This window comes from Varroa jacobsoni, unplaced genomic scaffold (assembly GCF_002532875.2).
Source record: "Varroa jacobsoni isolate VJ856 unplaced genomic scaffold, vjacob_1.0 scaffold_821, whole genome shotgun sequence".
NCBI classification, from domain to species: domain Eukaryota; kingdom Metazoa; phylum Arthropoda; class Arachnida; order Mesostigmata; family Varroidae; genus Varroa; species Varroa jacobsoni.
Genome location: NW_019213723.1, coordinates 548615 through 572368, shown reverse-complemented (window position 1 = coordinate 572368; position 23754 = coordinate 548615). Strand labels below are relative to the sequence as shown.

General features: G+C 41.1%; 1 protein-coding gene across 4 annotated transcripts in view; it reads left to right on the top strand.

The window, feature by feature from the left end:
- LOC111264100 (uncharacterized) overlaps positions 1-16090 on the top strand; it is a 64478-nt gene extending 48388 nt beyond the window's left edge. The window contains exons 3-6 of one of the 4 annotated variants that reach the window (XM_086969962.1): positions 2323-2430; positions 4836-10122; positions 11577-11778; positions 15456-16090. In XM_086969962.1, coding sequence (XP_086826088.1) covers positions 8942-9985 — 1044 coding nt within the window. In that variant the 5' untranslated portion in view covers positions 2323-2430; positions 4836-8941 and the 3' untranslated portion in view covers positions 9986-10122; positions 11577-11778; positions 15456-16090. Of the gene's footprint in view, positions 1-340; positions 467-2322; positions 2431-2450; positions 2574-4835; positions 11779-15455 lie in introns of those variants that run through there. The other 3 variants (XM_086969960.1, XM_086969959.1, XM_086969961.1) reach the window with 3 other exon arrangements.
- The last annotated feature ends 7664 nt before the right edge of the window (positions 16091-23754 follow it).

Genomic DNA, 23754 nt, shown 5'->3' with positions numbered 1-23754 from the left:
ATGTTGGCAGTAAATGACGCTATGATCCGATTCAATAAACGCAATGAAAAGCTGTGCAATGTCATACTATAGAACTAACTCGTGGACGGATCGACGTGGAAAGTCCAATAGACGACGTGGTCTTCTTTCGAAACGTCTACGGCAATGATTTACCCAATTGAAGTATTATCGTATTGTGATAGAAATTAGCGAAAAGTGGTGTGTCTGTTTGACTCTTTTCATTTGCGCTTACCGAAACCGAAATGAAAAAAATTGTTCATTGCGAAGCACCCCTCAGACTGGTCCACAGTGCAATAATATCAGTCTATTATATGTCAAATGCGATTCGTACAAGCATATAAGCTTTTACAACACAAGCATCTATTTTCCACTTTGCCCTAGTGCAACGGGTACATCGGGTACAATAACTGCCATACCGCGAAACCGCATCGAAATCTTACCGTGGCACTTAACAACGTTACTAGGAGTAAGTAAGAAAGTAGAAGAGAGAGAGCAAATCTTATTGATAACAATCGTCCCACAATTGACCACAAGCAAAGTGCTTACTAATTTATACGATGGCTGAACTGCCTAGTTCGACTCCATTGAGTTTGGTATAATTCTATCTTTGGTTGACTGCCAAAGGCTGCCAGCTTTCGTTCTATCGACTAAACGGCCGTATCAGACGTCTAACGATCTATATCACTATTTACCTCGTATTTGTTTCTACTATTGCTACAATGCATTATCATTATTAATGTCGTCATTGTTCATGGCTCGCTCATCGGCAGCCGGGTGATTTTCCACACGCTGCAAATCTTGTTACTATCGTTGGGCCAGCCGATGGCTGGGTCAAGCTCTAGCCGTTGGCCTCGTAGCTTTTGCTGTCACTGACGTAATGATACGGTCAGATCAGAGTAGCGACAACGGTTTAAAAGATAAAAAAAAAAAAAAAAAAAAAAGGTTAATCATTTGAATATTAAGCAATAGCTGTCGATGAGCTCGTGCATACCAGCGAATAGGGTAAACGTGGCAGAAATTTAGAACTCTGCCCGTGACGATGACTCAGAACACTTGAGCGTTGTTCCATTCATGAACGAATGTCGCTACAAGCATCTTACTAAAGAAAGAAAGAATGACAGTAAAACAAATATTTTTACGGCATCTGAATACAAGTGCTTACGTTGATATGACTGTTTCAGATGGTAAATCTTCTGTTAATTAGTTGATGCCCTGCAGACGTGGGCTTATTTTACTGAAATTTTCCAGGGTCATCTTTTCTGACACGCAAAACACGAGTCTATAGGTAACATATTTTTATATGGCGGTAATCAAACCTGTCTCATAATCGTAACTGCAACAGTCAGCCGACACGTGTAGGGGGTCTGCGGGCTTTTGTATGCTTTTGAAATTTGAATTCACATTTAGTACCCAAGCAGACGCCTTCCTGATCTCTGCCTCAGTTTAGATGCTCACTCATGTTACTTTGAGTTCTTCCAGGTCTGATATTGCGGTCTAAGACTAAGGCATTTAACTATACTAGCTCAGACGTTGATCAGACTATAATTGAGTTCCGCTCTTCGAAACGCTGCTTATAAAATGAGCTCTCATATTCTGTCGTTTTTAAGACTTTTAGAATAAAGATACTTTCTAAACTAAACTATAAAATATAGATAAAAACTAAGGAAAACCTTTTAGTGTACGATATAGAATTGCGGCTGCTAATCGAAGTGAGATTTTAGCACGTGATGTAATAGAGGAAGAATTCATATCTCATATCCAATTAATTGACTCTTGTTACTCAGTTAATGGAAGGCTCTCGTAAATCTGAACTTTCCAGATTTGCAGGCTTGTAGGAAGCCGGTCCTGCAGAATAAATATAAATAGTAACTAGTAAATAGCTTTGTACACAATGTCAATAATTTCTCCATATCGTTGCTGATACAATTTTCAGTTTCTATTTGATCTGGAAGTATCTCACATCGGCTTCAAGTAAGAATTAGGTCACATAGCTTTGTTATCTGCACCAAGAACCCTTGTATGAGCTGAACGTCAACATTGAAATATATAAACTAAAAGTGATCATTCGAATTACGTATTTCCAATTTAAAATTCCCGAATTTCTAAGAACATCCAAAACGGTACGCTTCAACATGCTTACATGCAAACCGAACGTCTTCCTACGCCGCAAAAAAAAGCCGACACTTCTTCAAGATTTGACCAGTCAGCTTCAGGACAATATCAATTTGTGAATCATTATAACGATAACTTCCTCCTTAGTGCGTTCACCATTTTTAACTGTCTTTTTTGCCCAATGCTTGCTTAACCTCTAAATACTTACAGAATGCCCCTAATACAATGGTCCGCGTTTCGACTTAGAGACCCAACGAATTACCATGTAGCCACGACGCCGTCATTACGGAGACGCCGCCTGACTACGATGCGTGGAGAGTACGTGCCTGGTTATCATTTTTTTCCATGTCTCTGTCTGCTTCTCGTAAGCAAAATAGTATCAATCACATTTGAAAAAGTAGACTCATCCTATCTATGCAGCTTCATAAGTCGCATAACATTGCGTGTTCGTCGCATATAACGTAAGTAACGTTCGCTGGCTACTTAACGTTCAATAGTCGGCTTGAGCTCAGCGCGGTAATATGGTGTGCATTTGAGGAACTAATGGCACCGTATCCAAATGGATTGTTTTGATGGATCTTGTTTTTTTCGAGTCAAATATCCAGTCACGGCTAACGTTTTTCAGGCCCGACCTCACTACGTCGAAAAATTGGCGTGGTACGAAAACAGCCGAACGAGTGTGGTCTACAGAAATGCTTACCAGCCTCTGTATTCGTCTGTTTCATAGCCGGCGCTATTTGTCTGCGTGCGTGTCTTACGAAGTGGATTTATTTTCGATTTTGTACAGTTTGGTGTCTGGCGAAGGCCCATCCAATCACCGTACGTTTAATCGACTTTGGCCCGTGACCTGTTTATCCGTCTTTGGTCTTTCCCCTCATCTTTGTTGAAAAAAACGTCGCTACCTGCAGATCTGGACAATGAGGGGCAGCCCGATCTATCATATTCGTCTAACAAGTGCAAACGTGCTGCGATTTCTATATTCTGCACTAGCCAAATAAGCTAACGGATTTGGGTTGGGCATTTGAGTTCAAACGTAAAAAATTATGCCAATCGAAATTGCACAAATGAGTATGATAAAAAAAAAAACTAGACTGTTGGTCGGACCAAAGTGAGCTCTAGCTCGTAGTTTGAAACTGGTTCTTTTACACTCTAACCGCACTCGAACTGGAGTGTTTTTATAATTTTCATTTTTTGAATGAAAACGGTACTTTTCAAATCCTTCTTTTCGTCCGACCCGAGTGCGAGCCCGTTACTCCCGGAACGGCCGGCGGCACAATGAAGCTACAGAGCACTAGAATCGATGAAAAGAGCGGCAATTTGCTTGATCGACCTAGGCACTGTATCCTAGGGTGACGTTAAAAAGCATTCATTCCTATGGATGTTTCGGCAGAAAATATACTACCTCGAAGAATAGACAATGGTTGCTTCGACCTGGCGCCTTGCGCTTAAGAATTTTATTATATCATTCAAACCCGTTACATGATTTCGCTATATCGTCGACGTTTACTTGACTTAGGAACAACCGAAAATGACTGATTTTTGCAAAACAAAAAATATATTTGGGTTGAATAGATCATCTCCTACAAAATCGATTATGGAATCCGACGCACACTAGCAAGCCTGACAGCTGGATCAGTTCAGAACAACTACGCATGTACTTTGAGCAGATGATATTTAGGTAACGACATTACAAATACCTCAACCTTAGTTAAGGTTTCGTCCGAGCCAGTTATTATTGAGTGGCATTATTGAAAAAATTTGATATTTCGATCTCACATAAATCTCTATTGATATGTGCAGATCGCAAATTATACTTTCTCTAGTTTTAAAGTCTTTCAGTTATTGCTACTAACTATAGTTAATATTAAAGAAAATTATCAGTGAAATATTAGCCAGCTGTCTGTTTATCTCTATTTAAGCAACGGATCTAGTCCATAAAATCCCATTATCTAAGAGAATGCCTAATGGCAATACTGGATGTAAAATTTAAAACATTTATGAAAATTTAGTCCTCCTCTACCTTATCGAGATGCAAGAAATTACCGGCAGAACATGTATACGCTTTGCATGGCCTGTTGTGGATCTGTGAGTCCATCCGTATCTGGGCGTTCATGAAACACATAGAAGGCGTTCTCTTTTCCAAATTGGAACTAATCGAATTCGTTTTGTTACGAAATTTCATTATGGAACTAGTCAGAATGATACTTAATTTGCAGTAGCTACTACCGGAACTTTATGTATACAGCCCATAGCGTTCCTACGCGGGGTGAAAACCGCAAGGAAAGTGAACTGACCTCCGACGTTTGCATTGCCTATAGATATAACAACGTGCGATACCTTATACATATTATAAAATTTCATATTTGAGCTTCAAAGGTGCATTACACGCGTCCCTGAAACATGTGACGCAATAAAATACATCTGGGTTAACTTCCATAACGTCAAGGACTGTACAGTCAATAGATAGGAAAAATATATTGCATCAAAAACAATCACTTCAGTGAAAGCGTAACAGCTGTGATACCAGCAAATAGAAAATCGTGTCCAAAAGTAAAAGCATTAGCGTATTTGCTGTTGCCGATATATGTACCCATCTCTGAAAAAGCAACAATTCGATTTATTGTATCACTTATAAATAAACAAATAATAACTAGACACGTTTGATCACATGTGATGTCAAGCAAGTTATTTGCTGGCACTAACTTAACGTTTGCTCCCTTCAGGTAGACATTGTCCGAATTGGATATGAATTTTCTTCCGGCTAGCGTTTGACTTGGATGTTTCCTGTACCGGCATGTCTCTCTCCTATTGTTCCTCTTCTCTCTGCAGCCTTTATCGGTAACTTTATCAATAATAAAATAGCATATATAAGAGTAATACCTAGAACTCAATAAGTATATTCAAATTAAATGAATCGATATATTCCTTGGGCCCTGCAAATGGAATAAAGGACTCTTTGAATTGTTTGCGTGCATGCTATATTTAATTGATTTTTTTTTGTCCTAAGCGTTGTACGCTAGATTATTTTGTTCATAATATTTAGGCAATTCCACAAAAGTATATATGGCTCAAAAAAGAAACGTACCCATGTAGCCTGGTAATAGTGTGATATTTACTTGATTTGTTATATGGATTGTTTGCACGACAATTAGGGTATTACCTGTCGACTGTCAACTGTAGCCGATAGCTACATTATTGCTCTGGCAATAGAAATACAAATCATCGAAACGCTCTCTTTTCCCATTCCCTATAGTTGTCTCGTTAGAGACAAGCTCAAGTGCTTTATTGAAGTGGGCTTTTCTCGCTACGAAACGGCTCCACTGCTTTCATTTTCGCTAAATGCGTTGCCTATCACATCCATAATCTTCTATTCAACTTCGTTCATTTGAACGACGTTATTGCTAGTTTATATAAGACTTAGTTCAGCCGATAACTTGCAATATTTGCATAATGAAAATAACAAAATTATAGCGCGGGGTACATTATCCATTTTCAAATCACTGATATATTTTCAGGTTATTTGGGGAAGCTTATGTAGGGCATTATTACACGACAGAATTAGGTCGCTCAGTATCAGTGGACTGCCTGGCAGACTATTATATATATATATATCCCTGACCAACATTTTCGAGAAACCGTATTTCGCTTAGATTTTTACCGTTACCTACAAACCATTTCAATTGACGATCTGTTCCACAATTCACCAGCTGGGTTCCTGCCTAACTTAATTTTTCACTAATGACAGCAGCTGATGCTTGGGTCGCCGTATTTGTTGAATGATATACAAATAAGAAAGAGGAATAATATAGAAAGAAGCCATGAAAGGAGTCGTACTAGTAGAAACGAATTCTATTATCTACATTGTGCTCATGCCCCTGTCGTTCTTCACGTATCGGCCGGCCGGGTCACTGTAATACCTCATTCTATAGTCACCGTCATGTAAACTGTACGTTACTTTTCCTGTGGCATTTCCATCATCATTTCCGTCGCCAGACAGCAGTGGCATCCGTGACTGGGTGTACATCAGTGGTGTGTTCAGCCCGCTTCATAAAATTGTTATATCGTTTCAAGTAACAGCGTCTTGGCTGCGTTCCAACCCTACATTGATTCGATTCATTAATCCATTGACTCATTCACGTATTCGTACGATCTGTTCTTTATTCCGGTGCGAGCAGTTCATTCCGCGCAACAAACGAGACCAATGGTAATGTTGCGCAAAATGATATGAATGACACCATTCAATGGCGTCTGCACCATGGTGAAGGTGTTTATGTGGGCGTGTATGGGTGCACGACTCTCTTTAGCTGCGCACGTATCAGGTCCCAACCTCTGCCTATGATACAGTCGAACGCATTTAGAGTAACTTCTTGTAGGGTGTACAGCCACAAAGCATTTGACTATTTGCCTGTTTGTGTTAGTGTGCCTGTGTAAGTGCAGATCTGTTAGGTAACATCCTACAAGGATCTGTCAGACTGAACTGAAGAAAAGGCTCAAAAACACTGGAAAACCGTGAGACCAGAAGCTGAACCAGAAAAGTTCAAGTTAAACTTGTGTTGTTCCATCAGTGCCGCTGCTGCATCTGTGGCAGCGTACCTGGCATGACAAGTTGATGCGCAGCGTATTTTCGTGCGCTTCATCACCATCTCAAATCACACATGCAGATTGTATATATTCTATTACTGCTATGAAGAAAAAGGATAGCAAACCGGCGAGGTCTCGGTAACTTGCCATACCATCAACTGTTGTCTGACCAACCGATAGAATTTACGGTGTCCACGTGTGGATAGCGACATAGCGGCCATCCCAACCAGTTAGCTTTTTCATTGCTAGCATAATGATCATCATCAACATTAGCGAAATCACCGCCATCAGCATCGTTATTGAGACCATTAAATTACTACAATTACTACGAGCATAACAACTATCATTTCTATACAGTTCGCTAAGATACTGCAGTAATTTCATCCTCGTCACTGACTCACCAGCGGCAGTACCGACTCGTTCCTTTCAGATGACTGCGTACTACGTTAGACGCTACGATCATTCATTCGCTCATTTATAGATAAAGAGATAGGGGTAACGTTGAACGGATTTGACGATGGGGCATCCCTCCGTCGCTGAGAATTTTGTACCCATGTGCTGCTGTTTCAACGGCGGCACGTTCTTCAACGCCATCGACAGCATCATAAGATTGGATTGTACATGCGAACGTCAGGGGGGAAGGGGGTGTTCAGCTGTTTGATTAGACGAACGAATCAATGAATAGCGCCTGTTGTATATTGAGCTGAGAGGCGGACACAACATGTCGTCCATCGGGTCGGTGGATCCGTTTGGCCATATCCACTTGCTGCACAAAACATTCGTCTATGGCTTCTGGCCTGCACAGGAACGTGTTTGTTTGTGTGTGTGTTGAAGTTTGTATTATCTTTGCTTGGCAAGTGCATCCGGCCGTCTATGAAGGGATACTGGGTACATATTAGCAGGATGACGGTGCCTTTAGGTAGGTATTGGGGGCGCCAGGCACTACGTATGCTGATGATGATGCTTTGACGGGACGGCTAATGGTCCAGCAAGCGATGCCGGTTCCCCGCGTTTTCAAATATGAGCTAAGAAGGAAAACACGATGGATGTGATAGCGACCGTGGACATCCAAGGGGGTTCGCGAGAAAGCGGTGACTGTCCATGAAACATCAAAGCAAGTCGGTTGCGAACGTCAGCGTTCAACAGGTCTAACTGTCGATGCGCAGGGAGCAGGCAGTCAACCGTGTCGTAGCGGCGTCACCACCACTATAGCCCTTCCTGTTGCCCGACGCGTTCGCGGCGCTAATGATCTATGCTGGCACCGGCGTCAAACCCATCGCCAGCGCTGGCTGTCTTCATCGTTAAACGTTGTGTTGCAGAGGTGTAGCGTATACGCAGTGATTCCACCGGTAAAATCCTGCAATCTTGGCGCATCGTGGCTGTTAGCTCGATGCCGGTAGTAGCCGCTGTTTATCCAAAGACTCTCCCTGTTATTTGCCGCCAAAGACAGGGCGAAAAATGAAAAAAAAAAAAAAAAAAAACGGGAGGAAGCCAGGAGAGAGGGAATGTATTGCTAGCCGAACCTTTTAGCGGGGCACCCTGTTACCATTGGCCCCTGCATATCATCACCGGCCCCCATGGATGAGAGGGAAGACCTAACCGACCGCCACGCGGCCAGCGGTACCGACGATTTGAATGGCGTTTGCAATTGATGCTTCTGCCCTGTTGTTTGCTGTTGCATTGCGCATCGGCGAGAATCGGTTACCTGCTTGCAACCTGGATGATTCTTCTTCTCGGCTGCCATCAATAACCATACGGTGTGTTGTTGTTCGCTGCCTGCTTTGGTTCCGTTCCGTCCCCTCAATGGACCCCGAAACGTCGTCTGCTGGCAAAATTCTGCAGCGGCTACTGAACTGCTCCTCTTGCAACTGCCCCTCGGCGGGCAATCGGTAAGCAGGTGAACCGCGTTCTTCTCGCCGAGTAAATGTTAATAAACTATAAAAGTGGCCGCCGCTACCTCGCCGGGGCAGTCGGACAGCAGTCGCACTGCTGCGCGGAGAACACGAAATCAATAGGTAGATGACAAGACAGGAATTGAACCGTTGCCACTATTAGCGGTGACATTAGTGTGAAGGTGTCAGTGACGTGGTATACCGAAGGGTCGCACGTATCATACAAGGCAAACATTTGCTTACGCGGAGTAACAGTCTCTTGTGAGTCGAACTGAACGGTGACGTGTTACTGATTAGTTTTCGTCTTGTTTGGAAACTTCTTTCGAGCTGATTAAGCTTTCGTTTTGTTGGACAAGATGAAATTTGTCGCAGTGCTAATTGTGGGAACGGCAGTGATCAACCAGGCCTGTGCGGGACCCATTTGGGATCGTGCTAAAAAAATGTTCGGCTGGGATAAGCCCGAAGACTATAACCAGAATGTCGCTTTTGCTCCGCACTATCACAGTGGTGGTGGATCTCATAGATACACTGCCAATGGACCATCACCGAAGGGATCGCACTACGGCCCTCCTGGTCCGCCACCACCATCTCCGCCACGTGGCCCATATCCTCCTGGTTATGATTTGGGTCCTACCCCATACGGTTCTCGACCTGACTTGCAGCACGCTTCGAGCGCTCCCTATGGATCATATGCGGCACCTTCATATGCTGGGCCATCGTATGCTAAACCGCCTCAAAGACCATCTGCCTACTCGAACGGTTTCGCAGGTCTTCAGGGTCCAATGACTGCTGCTTCTCCTTACATTTCCAATGGTGGGTCCGGGCCGTTCAACTCGTTAGGCGGTGACGGGCTACCAGATTACGGAGCACATTTTGCAGGTAATAATTACGGTGGACTATTCTCGGTCGTCGATCAGACAAGCCAAATCGGACAGCTAGCCAATGGTGACCTTGCCGCCTCACCATCGGAGCCGTACGCTAGCAATGAAGACGTAATGAAGTCCCTTCTTAAAATGGTCGATAAACCGTTTGACCTTGAGACCGCAGCTTCGGGAAATCATTATTTTAGTCAAAAACCTCAGCTAGCTATCAATCCTGGTCCACATCCGATAATGGAGCCTGATCGCAATGTGATTCGTTACCGCACGTCACCAATTCAGATCGGCGTGGCCGATTCCTACTCGCAGCAGCACGCCAGTGGCCGGACTGCATCTGGCCTCCACTCCACGGCGCCTGGTCACCAAACGACGTTCGACGCTGCTGCGGCCTACAGAGGAACCACTACGTATGGAGATTCTGCGTTTTCAACCAGTGCGCGTGGAAGCTCTTATGGAGGAGACCTTCATGCCGCGGCTAGTACAGCACATAAGGGGAGTGCCGTATCAAAGCCCACGCGCTAAGAAGGATTATTGGAGCAGTTTCCATGATACAAGCCGAATCACTCCGGCATATGCCGAAAATCATATTTTCGCATTATGCTAAATTCCAGTAGTAGCAAAAGCAGATACGATTACGTCACAGTTAGTGCTAGTTAGAGGTATGAGGTCGAGAATGCATAAATGAAAATTTCTTTTGCAGAGTTAAGTACGTTGATGTGTTTGTGATGCTGTGGGTTGCACCAGCTGCCATTTTCCATATCTTCAATTCACTTCTTAGAAACCTCTCCTTATCAGCAGTTCTGCCTGGATTTCAGACAACTTTGAGTGAAAGAGTCTTATGAGTATAATATCGTTGACTCCTATATATGACATGTAAGATTCATCTATGTATTGTTCAAGGCTCTTTAAGCTGTTCCCTCTGCTGCAAACAACGCGTTCGATAGGTAGTTTGCACGTGTTTAGACGATGATTTCGTCCTTGCGCTGCTCGTGGCTCGTATCAGGGATGAACATCTTTGCATGCCGCATGTTGCTTATCTCTTAACTTGGCTGTAGGTTTTTAGCCCTCGTGCAATTGGTCTTATCTTAGAAGCTTTTCTAAATTCAAGTTTTCTCTACTAGTAGAGTATTTTTTTTCTCATTTCTCCACTTGTTTCCCTATTCAGTTTCCTCGCCAATACAGGTATTTCCTTTACTAAAAAGATTCAGGGTGAATATTGCTAGTTGTTCTTGGTAGTCTCTCAGCTCATTTATTGACACATATCTCTTAAATGTGCATAGCCTAAGTTATGAATACTATATTTCCTTTACAACTTTAGTCATGTCTCAACTGTTTCATGTTGTCCTATTGCTTCTATCGATGTTTGTAAATCGTTTTCTTCAAATTGTTTCACAAAAAAATCCCCCTCAACCTGATCTCCAACACAGTTATGAACTTTATATTCTTCTATCATTATCTGTACTTTTCAGTTTCGCTCGGCTAAAACTGCCCTTATCTTGTATGGCTAATCTAGCTTTTGCTTAGCCACAGAACTGTTACCGGTGGTAATATATAGTCGTACGGGCTCACTGCATTTCCTAACACCGATAGTATCATGGATTTCCCTTGTATCATTGCTATATTCGTGCGTTATTACCTTTGTTAGTGTTCTGTTACTCACCTAGTCACGTGTGCCATTTGATTATAACAATTAGCTCGCGCCTGCCATGATCGATCCCTATAATCAGTACGTGATTTTCTACGTAGTGTAAAAAGTATGTATTTATCTGCCTATGTTGTCTCCAGCGTCCCATCCACGTTCTCTATAATGTATATGCCTAGTGTCAATAATCTAATGTAATGCCGTCCTTTTTCCACCAGACGGGCCCTCCTCGTGAAGCTGATATTGTTAATGCAACTGAGAGACGACGAGGTAACAGGCAGCTTCATTTGCGAAACATGACCATTATTGGGATGAATAGTTGTTATTAGTATGACATGGTGGGTGAACGAAGAATTTTTGGCTGATTTTTTTAGCTCGAAATCCGTTGCCAGGAACAGGCACGATCGTAGCAGTAATTAGCGTAGGTGTATTACTATAAATAGTATTTTAATTAGGCTATGGTTTTTGCAGCTGGAATACCCATATTGTCGTAGTATTATCGCTACTATAGCTGCTGGCGGACGATATTGGCGTCAGGACATCGGCAACGTAAGCAGTGGCAATAGCAACCGCAGGTTGCTGGCCTATATACCGGTCGTTGACGGGATGGTCAGATGTTCGCGCTGCGAAAAGGGACAATGATTGAAAAATGAGGAAAAACGCCGATATTGTGGTAATGTTTTTTCTTTCTTTTGTATTGAAGCCTCGTGCAGGTCCTGCTGCCATTTCACTACCACTATCCATGTTCCCACTACCATCTATCACAAGGCTATTTCGTGCTTCTTACTTTGTCACTTCTATTAACAAACTGGTTGCCAGCTCATTAACTTATTCGATTTTTTCTTCTGTTGGTTCATGATGGGGTGCGAGAGGCGCGAGTGACAACGGCGTTCTTTTCATGAGGCCGTCAAGCTTGACAAAGATGAGGACAAAGGCGGTTAGGCAATAACAATTATGCTGTTGTCAATGATCGCCTGCGCCATTGTCGGTCGATGCGCGTCTGTGTTCGTATATTTAATTTACATACATTCTTTAACAATCGCAAGCATGCGCGTCTGTGTGCGTATGCCGCTTAGTCCTCTGCGGAAAACTCTCTGCTTTTAGTGGGCGATGACGATCGTATACTGATATACTGGACATGCTGCTGATGTCGTTGCTGACGCTGCTGATGGAAAGACAATAGAAACAAATAAAATAGTAGCGGCAATAGCGTACTGACAGGAGCGTTACCTTTGTTACGATGTCGTCATACAATATTGCTGGTGTTGTTGTGATTTGACGAAGGTAACAAAAAAGGCAACAACCTTAGTAGCAAACAGTTCGAAATAAGGACAAGCTGCGCACGCATAAATCTATCCCTTTAGATATCCTTCAGATAATTGGAGAAGGGTTTTTTCTTTTCACTAGTTGGCATTTCGCACAAAACTTGAAAGATGTTTTTGGGGTTGAGACAGAAAATGGTAGTAATTAACTTGTAGCAATTTGACGCATCCTACGAAGACAACGCATCCATTAACGGTAAATGTCATTTCTGCTGTGGACTTTTCTGGCCGCGTCCAACGGCACATAACATTATCCGACAATGAAGTCCTTCTACAACGTGTTCCACCCCAGTGTCGCTGCTTTGCGCAATCAAACGCTTTCATCGTTTTCTCAACGATGTAATTGTTACCTCTTTCTCAGCTGATCAAATGACCACCCACTGAATGAAATGCCATTGCAGCGGGTAATGCCGCGATCAACAGCGAAGCTATTTTGGTGGGCTACTCCTCTCTCATATTCGATGCGGTTCGCTTGCTGGGTCTGAAAATGTTGCGGCAGCGACCAGCTAGAAGCGAAATAACTATTTGACGAAGGCGAAGTTCCGCTCGTTTTTTAGCCTTCCGCCGAATAACCGATCCCGTTTTCGCTCAGCTGATTGGGCACCGCTCATGCTATTGTCGATGACGACTGCTAAAATGTACAGCAGACGATGCCGCTCAAAGTGTAGTGTCAACACAATCCAACGTTAAACAAGATACATTCAAGTGTAACGAAAATGTAGCTACGACCATCAGACTCCAGTAACGGACGATGCGTCCCGCTGTGCCGTTCGTCGTCGATAACGGGAAGACATTCTATCGGAATTGCTTGTCCAGCTAGATCTGAACACGATCGTGATCGACCAACAAGCACCCTACACGATAATAGAAACCGCACTCCACCATCACCACCGATTCTAAGGGAAAACCGAGTCCCATTCAGAAGATCATAACGATAGCAGAAACAGCTGCGTTAGAATTCACAGTAATGTGATAGGAGTGAAAATACCCGTAAAATATAACCCTAGTAGTAAAAGCGGTTGGTCTTTACCAACCCTCCAACAACAACGACAACGGCAATCGATAGACAAGTCCGATCGATGGGCGTCATCATGTAATCAGTTGCGCGAATGAAGATGGATCGAGCGAGGGATTGAGAGCAAATGAAAGAGCTGGCAAAAGGTTCGCGCTCGCGCAATGGCCTGCCCACATACGTGGCTAATGTTAGCAATGTGACTTCTTAGGGTATACAATATTTGCAAGGAACACACAAACGCAAATACCCCCCCCCCCCCCCCCTGTGTGTTGGTGCTTTTTTTTGGCTGTGGATAACGCGATGATGATATTGATTTACTGGTGACGAACCAGGTGATCAATGCTTATTTAGTTTCTTTTTTGTCTTCTAGTCTCAGTCTTTTTCAATAGCTGCATACAGTTTGCAAAAGCTTTTTTTGAAAAATGTTTAGCTTGAGCTTTCGTTGTTATTTTCCATGATTTCGCATGATTTGAATTACAAACCACATGCCCTCGTCTTTCCTTTGTACGTCTGCAAAACAAATTCCCGATGTGCCTCTTCCTTTTTATACATATAGCCTTCTATTTCTCCCTATGTTAATCTTTTTTTTACCTTTACTATTCATTTTGCTGGAGACCGTCTATCTAAACTTTGTTGAGATAAAGGTGCGTGTTGCACCTCGATCACCGATAGCAAGCTGAAAACTAACAGAACCCGCATCGAAACAAATGCTGCTTTGTACTGGATACCAGCTGGTCCTGATGAAGTTGGTGTGGTTGATAAAGCAGGCTAGAGCTTCGCCAACTGCTATTGCTGCTGCGGTTCTGTCACGAAGACAATGAGCGTAAGGCGTCAGTATAGAGACGGGGAAAGCCATCGATAGCTAAGTAAGCCACTACAGACGAAGCAAGGAATGACACCATTCAGTATGCATAGTATTCGACAGAAAACTGGCCTGCCTGTCTACCTGACCGTAATATTTCTCCCGTCGCCACCGGTTTCTGGACTAGCAGCACGTAGGCCAATAACCATGAAGCGGCACCATGAAATCAGCCGGTGACCGTTTACTTTCGTTGCACTAGCTATCAAACACTGCCACTAAACACCGAAAGACCGTAACACTGCTGCTGTTGCTGATGCCGAAATCGGCCACAGCCGCTCGGAAGTTAGCCTCTATAGTTCAGTTTGTCTCACTTGTTTCTGTGAAGCCATTACTGCGCCCATTGTCATAATCACGAACAGCTTCCGTTATTTTCCCTTAAACTAGCCTTCGTACGTTAATTTTCCTAAGTTATTCTTACTTTTTTTTCTTTTCTATCGACCCTTCTGACTATTTAAATACTTATTTTTCTCTGGTTTTTTTTTTATACACGCATAGCCTACCCTGTCATCGTCTTATAGTGACCGTACCTTTGCTAATGCTTTCTGCTTACGTTGCTGGTCCATTCTATGTTTCACCCTACATCTGGGGTTTCCTCGTTTAGTCTGGTTTCTCGAGGGGCATGTTGTTATAGTTGGGTTGGTTTGTTGAGTTTGGATCGTTGTTTTTGTCGCGTTGGAGTCATCGATGAGATGCTTTGTCGAATTTCGTGTATACATCGAACAGCAGTGGACATCCAATGGACAGTTACTGATCTAATGGCGATCGGCGTAGGATAACAGAACATTGAGATCGTAGCAATCGTCCGGAGGTTGGCAATGATTATTGCATTCACAAATCGACGCTTATAACGGTGGAGCAAATATGGGGCTATTAATAATGCCATGTATACTTGCTATGTTAGACAATAACGATGGCTGATTTTGATGTATTCAAACATTGATCAGTATGTGTGTGTGCGTTGGCGTGTATGTGTGGGTGGGTGGGTGGGTGTGTGTGTGTGTGCGTGTGTGTATGTGTGTGTGCGCGGGTGTGAGCGTGTGTTTGGGTGTATACACGGAATTATGTGTTCTTGGTCGATAAATAGCAATAATAAGTTAAATACTATATATTATATGTATTATGGCTGGTGGTCCCTGCCGATTCTACAATAGGGTCCGTTTTCGATTTACGCCCGTTTGTTTGACGTCGGCTGACGGTCGATTTAAACCCGGAGGGAGAGATCATTCTATATTCATATGACTGCCCGGATGGCCTCTATTACGTGAGACTCGATCACCGCTGATTGGTATATGGCGTGTATATCTACGCAATTTGCTTATCTAATCATCATCATGGTAGATTTAGTTCTGTATATATTTATAGATATGTTAACCTGTAAATGCATTCGTGAACCGATTGTGTGTGTGTGTATTGTTGGTTAAAATTAATTATTAACGAGAACGAAAAGTATGTGTATATAACTTATGCTGCTGGGCATACTTATAGTAATAATAGTAATATTCTAATCGTTTCATTGCGTACCGAGAAAAACGCGTTCAGATTAAATAAAAAAAAAACGACAAATGTAACAAGAACTACTTCAGGCCACAACCAAATGTTACATTATAACTATTATAAAACATAAATGAATATACAACAAATCGTCAAAAAGATCCGATCGTGTCCCAATTATATACTATATCCTTTATTTATATCTGTAAACTGCACTCATATTGATTATGTAATGATCAAAACTAAAATGCTCTTGATAATGAGAATAAATATAAGCGGTTCTTAACTGTGTTAACTTAAGCGGTCTGTTATTAAGGTTACATATCGTAACCTAAGGTTACGTAACGTAAGGTTATTACATATCGTAATAATTTATATAGTACAGTATTATAGAAACAATATTTTCTGTTTATTTCATAGTGATATTTCATATCAATAGGCAGGAACTTGATAGGCATAAAATAGGTTTGAGTAGCACTCCTTTGTGTCTCAACTATTCGACTACCAACTCAAATCAAAATACAGATTAGTAGCAAGTTGCACCCTAAGGGTACTTCTATTTTTCTTATGCAAACAAACAGGGAAAACTAGACCTGGTTGTGCGTTTTAACATGGCTGTCTTGAACAACTAATGCACCCAAGTGTTACATAATGGTTATTGTTAAAAAAAGTATATTATGATGGAATACAAATGCAGGTCCAAAAGTCCTGTGCCTATACACTTTACATACAGACATGGTCGTTTATTTTGTGCATACTCTTCAGTGATTAAATATCGGGTCAGCAACTGAACGCCAATTTTTCCGACAGCTTATGCTTGTACCCTAGGAATCTGTAAAAATCGGAATATTTATGTAATATAAATAATAATACCAAACCCTTATAGTTGTAGAGCCGATGAACATCTCGGAATTAATCGAATTTCCAAAATATCTAAAACACCTAAACTGGCTTCAAGTTGAGCAAAACCTTAGTATCCATCAAAAAGCCAGTTTTCCTTTGCTAAGAGGTTCCTACAGAACATCATCGTCCATCTAAATTTTTTCGTAACTCATAGAAAATTTCAGCCTACCTACTAGGAGGATCATTTACTTTTATGGAATGCAGGTAAAAGCTGATTTAGATCTGCACTCGCTAGGAGTGTACATGCATTTTATGAAGGCGCATCGCCATATTGTTCGTGTTTCGTATTTTCATTATATTTCAGTCAGAGTCTTAAGGTCAGATAAACAGGACTCTTAGTACAATTATATTGCAATGTTTAATTATTTTTTAGTTTTCTTTTCGGCTATGGGAGAAGTGACAGTGAAAAAGATTGAGTTTGATAATATTGGTTACATTTTATGTTCCTGCGGCCATCGAAGCATTGCTTTATGCGATACGGGCAAGGTGCAATATCTGTTCCGTTATCGCTTGAGCTCGTGAAGAGCGACAACTACGATTTGCGGCACCCCAAAAGATGCACTACCGACGATCGTGATGTACGAAAGCTCGAGCAATATTATGCGATGTCAGAAATCATTGGCTGCAGTGAGATCTAACCTAGCGGGCCGACGTGATTCAATAGACATGAAATCTGTCGACGGAGATGAAGAGAATACGATAAACAATATAATTTTTGATATAGTTATCTATGGTTTCTATAACTGACTGCAAAATGATGTTATTTAGACACTTGTCTTTGATTTATTTTTCTAACACTGAATATGTTGGTAACTTAGATATAACACTGGTAATATAATTGTAATCAATAACTGATAACAACGGTGATTCCGCTATATGGTTTACATCTCTTATATTCGTGAGTCTCTGTTACTGCTAAACACTTATGTTCTATTTTACACACGAAGGATAGGAAGTAAGTGAGGCACGCAAGTGCTTCATGACGATGACAAAGCTTCAAGAAAAACAAAACGTTTTTAATATTTATTGCATTTAAAATGTTTACATGATCTTTTGGAATGGTTATTGGCAGTGATAGCTAAACGAGTTATTGCCCGGGCGGGGGGAGGACAGAGGAATCGGAAGCTTTAGGGTGAACATCTTGCGGAGAGACTACAAAATCAATTCCGAGAAGCTTGAGTCGCATATCCCAATACTACACTATCAAAAAAATTATTGAAAAATGTAAACCATAAGCATCTGGTATTAGCGACAAACCGCAACCGTATCACCAGATGCAACAGTCTAAATTTACATATCTGAAATAATTCAAATTCATCAAATGATTTCGTTGCTCTTTATACACAAGACAAAGTGAAGTTTAAGCAAGTAACATTGAACATATTCCAGAAATGCAAAAACCCATTAATTATACCCACATCACTCACCATTGTGCACGACGATCTTCACGATCTGCACGACGGAATCGTATTAAAGCGGCTCTCGTAATGCAAGCGAAACTGTGTCGTATAAACCTATTCCTAGGTGCTAGCCAGGTACTAGCATTTGTCCATTATAGGAACAGACATTTTTTTAATACGTGTGTGGTTTTGGTCTCTACAGGTTTCTAAATCCGCCTGCAATGATTGCCTTACTTCGCGAATTGCTTCGAAGCCTTACATATTAACCGGATTATCCTTCCGGGTTATTTTTATGAAATGGTTCCCTTTGGGTGAGCGTTTGTCTTATATTAGCATTCAAATTATGGATTTGACGATAATAACCTTAGAGACCTTTGTCAGTACTCACCTTCGAGATTATTCAACCATAGATATTGAATTCGTGATATTTCAATAGCAATGGAAAATTGGTTAAGAGTTCAGAAGTTATCTACATTTGCCTCCGGCCGAGGCCAATATTTTTCATAGAGTAAAAAATGACGCACAAAATACGCCAAGCACCTTAACTAACGAGGTTCAGTAAATGGGCTTTCATCATGTTTATATATACATGCAGAATACGTAGGAAAACATATCGTTACCATGCGTTTTTGTTTATGGCACATAGCGTTAGTTGTTGCATTTCAACTACAATACTGCAATTTATCGGCCGTCGTACGTTCCAGTATGTTTGGATTTTTCAACATAATAAAATTCTAAAATATCTAGAGCTGCTTACATGCGCTAGTTCTTTTTATTCAAAGAATTCATAAAGGTGACTCATTAACTTTAAAAGCCAGTGATTATCAGTAAAGGCGTCACAATGTTCTGTTTGACGTATTCAAGGCTGTTTATCTTAGATCTAAGCCTTTCAGCAGAAGTAACATTTGTTCCTGAATTCAGAAGCGTTTAAAAAGGGCTACAACAGGTTGTGAACGAAGAATGTTGCCGCATGTGTAAATTCTACGACGGCTCCGTTTATAAAAGGTTGCATTCGAAATGTATCAACAGACTGGGATAAAGGAAAAATCTCAGATTGCGATTACTTGCTGATAATACAATCGCACCTGTCGCAAAGCCCTCTTGACCCTTTTGTAGGGCTGTATCGCCAGCTTTAGAATCGAATATACCGAGAAGCTAGATGAGGATTTATAAGGGGTTTAAAATATGCTCCTACTAGTCACCGGAATATTCTACATAGAAGGGGCAGTTTTGAAACTGAGCCTAGACAGATACTCTTTGTTCCACACTGGAAAAGGCCAGATTGAAGTAATGTTAGGGCAATAGCAAATGCACAACTCGGAACACCAAAAAAGAGGGCGCAATTTTGCCTATCTCCAAGCTGTCAATTATAAACATATATTGTTTATACTTTCCGTCAACAATGATGAGATGGTTTAGTGGCGCTCACCTTAGAATGATCTGTTCCGCGCGAATTGACGCCTCGAAAGTTGCATGATCTGTCTAATTGATAAAGCCATTTGCTTCCTCTAGTCCGTCAAGTTACGATAAATTGGGGTGGTTGTCGAACAGACATACCATCATATTGTATTGATTTTTCCAAAGTGACTCAGAATTTATAACCATTGTATCGAAATTGTTCAACTAATGTAAGTTAAATAAAATAATAAAATAAATAAATAGAATAAAAAATACGTTACTAATACATGAAAAAAGTATTAAAAAAAAAGTAAAAAGAACTTCTTAAAACAAAATAATGCTATTTCGACAAAACACAGGCCGGATTTTTAGTATTCGAATAGGAACATTAGTGTTTTTCGTGCTGACATTCTCTATGGTGCAAAACTTGTTCTGCTTCATGGGCTTAGCGTTTATACTAATTCTGTACAAGTGGTTTCAGTCAATTAGCAGTTATCTTGCTGCAAATTTGTAGGGATAAATAAAACATTTTTGTTAAATACATCAATGAAATAGACTAACTAATGCTGTGATGATAACCACTTATCGCACATGGAATAGAATAGCTTCCCTTGCCCCGTCTCAATCTAGCTTGCTTTCCATACAGTTTACTTCAGTAACTATTTGTCTCGCTTAAGGAACCAATAGAAAGCAAGATGTCTTAAATATTAACTAGGATCGCATCAAACGTTTTTAGTTTGGCCTATTGCTGCGATACCTTTCGAATATAGGGCAAGACAGGTAAACGTAACATACGTATATGTAGCTTATTTCAAACACATCAACTTCATACTTTTCTTCGTCGAAAACAGCTTCTTAAGAAGCTGCTCATAAGCAAACTCGAATCTTTAGTAGTAGGTCTTAACCCTCTACCATCCGTTATTCCTGGTTGTGACGACGGTCGGCTGCTTGCTTCTTAATGTCGTCGTTGCAACGTATTGGTACTGTACCCCGGTCTAGATAGATCTAATAGCTCAAATTCGAATGTGTGTTTGACAAAAACAATGAAAGCTAGTCACAGTGATTCGATGGCTGTCTGTGGCATCGGCAGTACCCCGCCCGATCCCCCTATCTGCAGGGAGGTTTGTTGATCGAAAAAGTTTCTCCCGTTTGTGAATGCTGTTATTGTATTTGGTTAACTGAAAACTTAGTGGTACTCAAGTTAGCTTCGTGCTCGGTACACAGAAACTCTACGTATACGACTCTACCCATATGTTCGTACGCTGGTGTACGTTTGCAGATTTGCCGTTTTCATTCATACGGATCAGGTAGGCAAGTCGCGTAACTTTGCATGTCAACACGGGGAGGGGCAAACTAAACAGGTTTATTTATTAAAAAACGGACCGTATATAGATAAGAAACTTAACAAGTTTCTTAATAGTACTGCTATCTCTAATGTTGCGCGCTTTTGCTATGTTGTGGAAGTGTCAAGCGCACGGAAGACAAGTGGCGACCGTAAAACGATTAAGGCGTTGCCTGGGCCTTGCGTCACTATTTGCAATCTAAAAATTGATGTAGTTCTCGTCAACTTCAATGGATAGATAATTATACTTTCATACAACGAATAAACCGGATGTCAAACTAAGTTATTATTAAATAGTTGTACAAACATCCAGTTTGATCGATATAGTCCTATTTGCTTTGAATACGAGGTTGTGTTTTCTACGAACTGCCACCTTTTAATCGTTTGACCCTACGGACAACTGTGAATATGGTAATTAACTAGAAAATGTACTGCGGGAGCCCCACACACAGCTTTGTGAAAAGTGAAAATCTGATTCTGAACATGCCAACTTCCTATTTTATTGGCTCATTGATATATGTCGAAGCCTTCATGGCAGCCTAAGACTGAGCAATGGTACAATCATATGAGTTCATGTAAGGCCTAAAACCAGCTCAAATCATCCGTATGTCATAATGAAGGCCAATGTTATAGATAGTGCCGGCCGTACGTAACGATTTCCGAATTAATTAATCGTTAATAGCTTTTCAAGTGGAAGCTGGTGATGGGTAAAAAAATTAACCTTCACGAATCTAGCGCCGTATCTCCCCCTTCATTTTTAGATATGATACTTATTACACTGTCATGAACGAAAACGGCAAACATTGAAACTCAGTAGTTTTCGAACTATTTAGGCTTTTTAGTATGTGTTAAATGTACCCTCCTTCATTCAGACTTTCCCAGCGGTCTGGCAGCTTTTAAGTCTGTACCAGGCTTGAGGCCTCTTTGCCTAACGTTTCTATTGATCTCCGAGGAAGTTGCGCGGCTGAGCGTTGATTTTCAAGATAAAGCGATGTTTTTCTTAATAAATTCATTTTCCCTAGAGTAAATCAACCAAATTTTGTCTGCTAACGTTGCGTAGTCCTAAACCCATTCAGTCTCGAAAGTCTATCACATCCACTTGTAGAAACCTAATGTATAAAACGACTATTTACTATTTATCACACTTAATTCTCTTTAATTGTAGGAGCGATAGTTAAAATTTGCCGAATATCGACAGCGTCCTTCGAGGGAACTCGATGACCGATGGCCCAATTTCTGTCAGACGACTGGCTGGGCTTTGCAACGAATTAGTTGGGTTTCCAGTATCCGAAATCAACTCGCGCATCTTTTTGTCACTGGAAAAAAAAGACGCAATTCAAATAACGAAGTATGAAATTTCTATTTGTTTAGTCGATGTCAGTTACCTAGAGAACAATATAGGAATCGATTTTGTTCTGTTCCGCCAAGGAACTGTGAATTTAGTGGGGCTTTGATTGAAACTTACGAAGTACATTCGTCATAGCTATTTACAGTGCAAAACATACTTGTTCAGACACTCATGAAAGCTTGTATAGGAGTTCGATTTTGAGAAGCCTTTGCTATGCATGAAGAGACGTACGCAATTATAGGAATGAAAAATACGATAAGAAAATTGGCTTAAGTTAGTACTAGTATTCCTTGTTACGGTGGTAAACGCCATAACATTCAAATATATGATGTCGACAGTGTTCTCTAATCTAATCGCTGTAAACAGAAGTCGAATAACTTCTTCATTAATAACGAGGTCTTGATTCTATTTTTTATACGTTCACTGTCTAATTTATGCAGAGCTCACAGTGGATAAGTGCATTAGGATTTTAAATCCGCGAATCCGCGGATATAATGATCATTAATCCATATCTTGAAGCCTACATGCCGCTGAAGTAAGTTTGTAGTCTTATACGCGGCCTTTTGTATCTGATGTTATTGACCGTGATCCTTCAACTGCCTATATATTTAGCGCTATCTCGCTTAAAAAGGCCTTTGGAATCAAATGAAGACAACTTCTTGCAGTTTCTCCGCTATAATAAGGCCGTTTATTTATACCATTATAATAACCCAGTCATTTAGATGTTGTCCTTTAATGAAGTTTCGGAAATGTTCTGACTTCATGCATGCAACGATCAGAAGCTGTCTATCGCATCGTTCAAGTTGTAGCGAGCAATTTTTAAACAGAACTGGTATTGCGTACTCAGAGGAGACTAGCCGTCTGTGCAAAAACAAATTTACTTGTTTTCCAGTTTGTAAGAACAAATTTTAATGGATAATATCACGCCAATTGGGAATTTTGGCGCAAAGCAATGAGATAGCATGTGGCATTTAGCTCGCACACACTCTATTTGACATTAGCCAAATTCTAGTCCGGAATTTTCGTGCCTTAGCGTTTACTAAGCGTTCATCAAAGTGCAAAAACCACTATTCGTAGTAGATTAAACGTTTTGGTACTTACAAAAAATGGTGTATCTGCAAAATGTCCTTTAAATGAAAATTAGTAATATACATAATAAATATTTCCAACTGTCTTGAACAGATAAAACTTGTTTTTTGACAAACAGAAAAACATATTTTTTGAACAAATAAAACTTGCTCTAAAAGACCATGCACCGACTTGGAAGAAGTGGCAATTTCGAACGATCTATTACACGCTGACATTAGTTATGGCCATTTTGGATCGGATCCGCTATTTCTGGGTTTCCCATTCAGGCATTTTAGCCATGAGTATGCGCGGTCAATAGATTGGACATCATTGTCGAATCGTTATCAGTAGCACAGTCTCATAAGACCATTGTCAAAAGCTCCTCTAGCGGAGATGGTATGAAGTGAGAAGTGAATTGTCGAGGCAATGTCATCTGAATCGCCCGTGCCGTCCCATTACAGAGGACACCAGTTAATGAAACGGCTGTATTTAGCTGCACA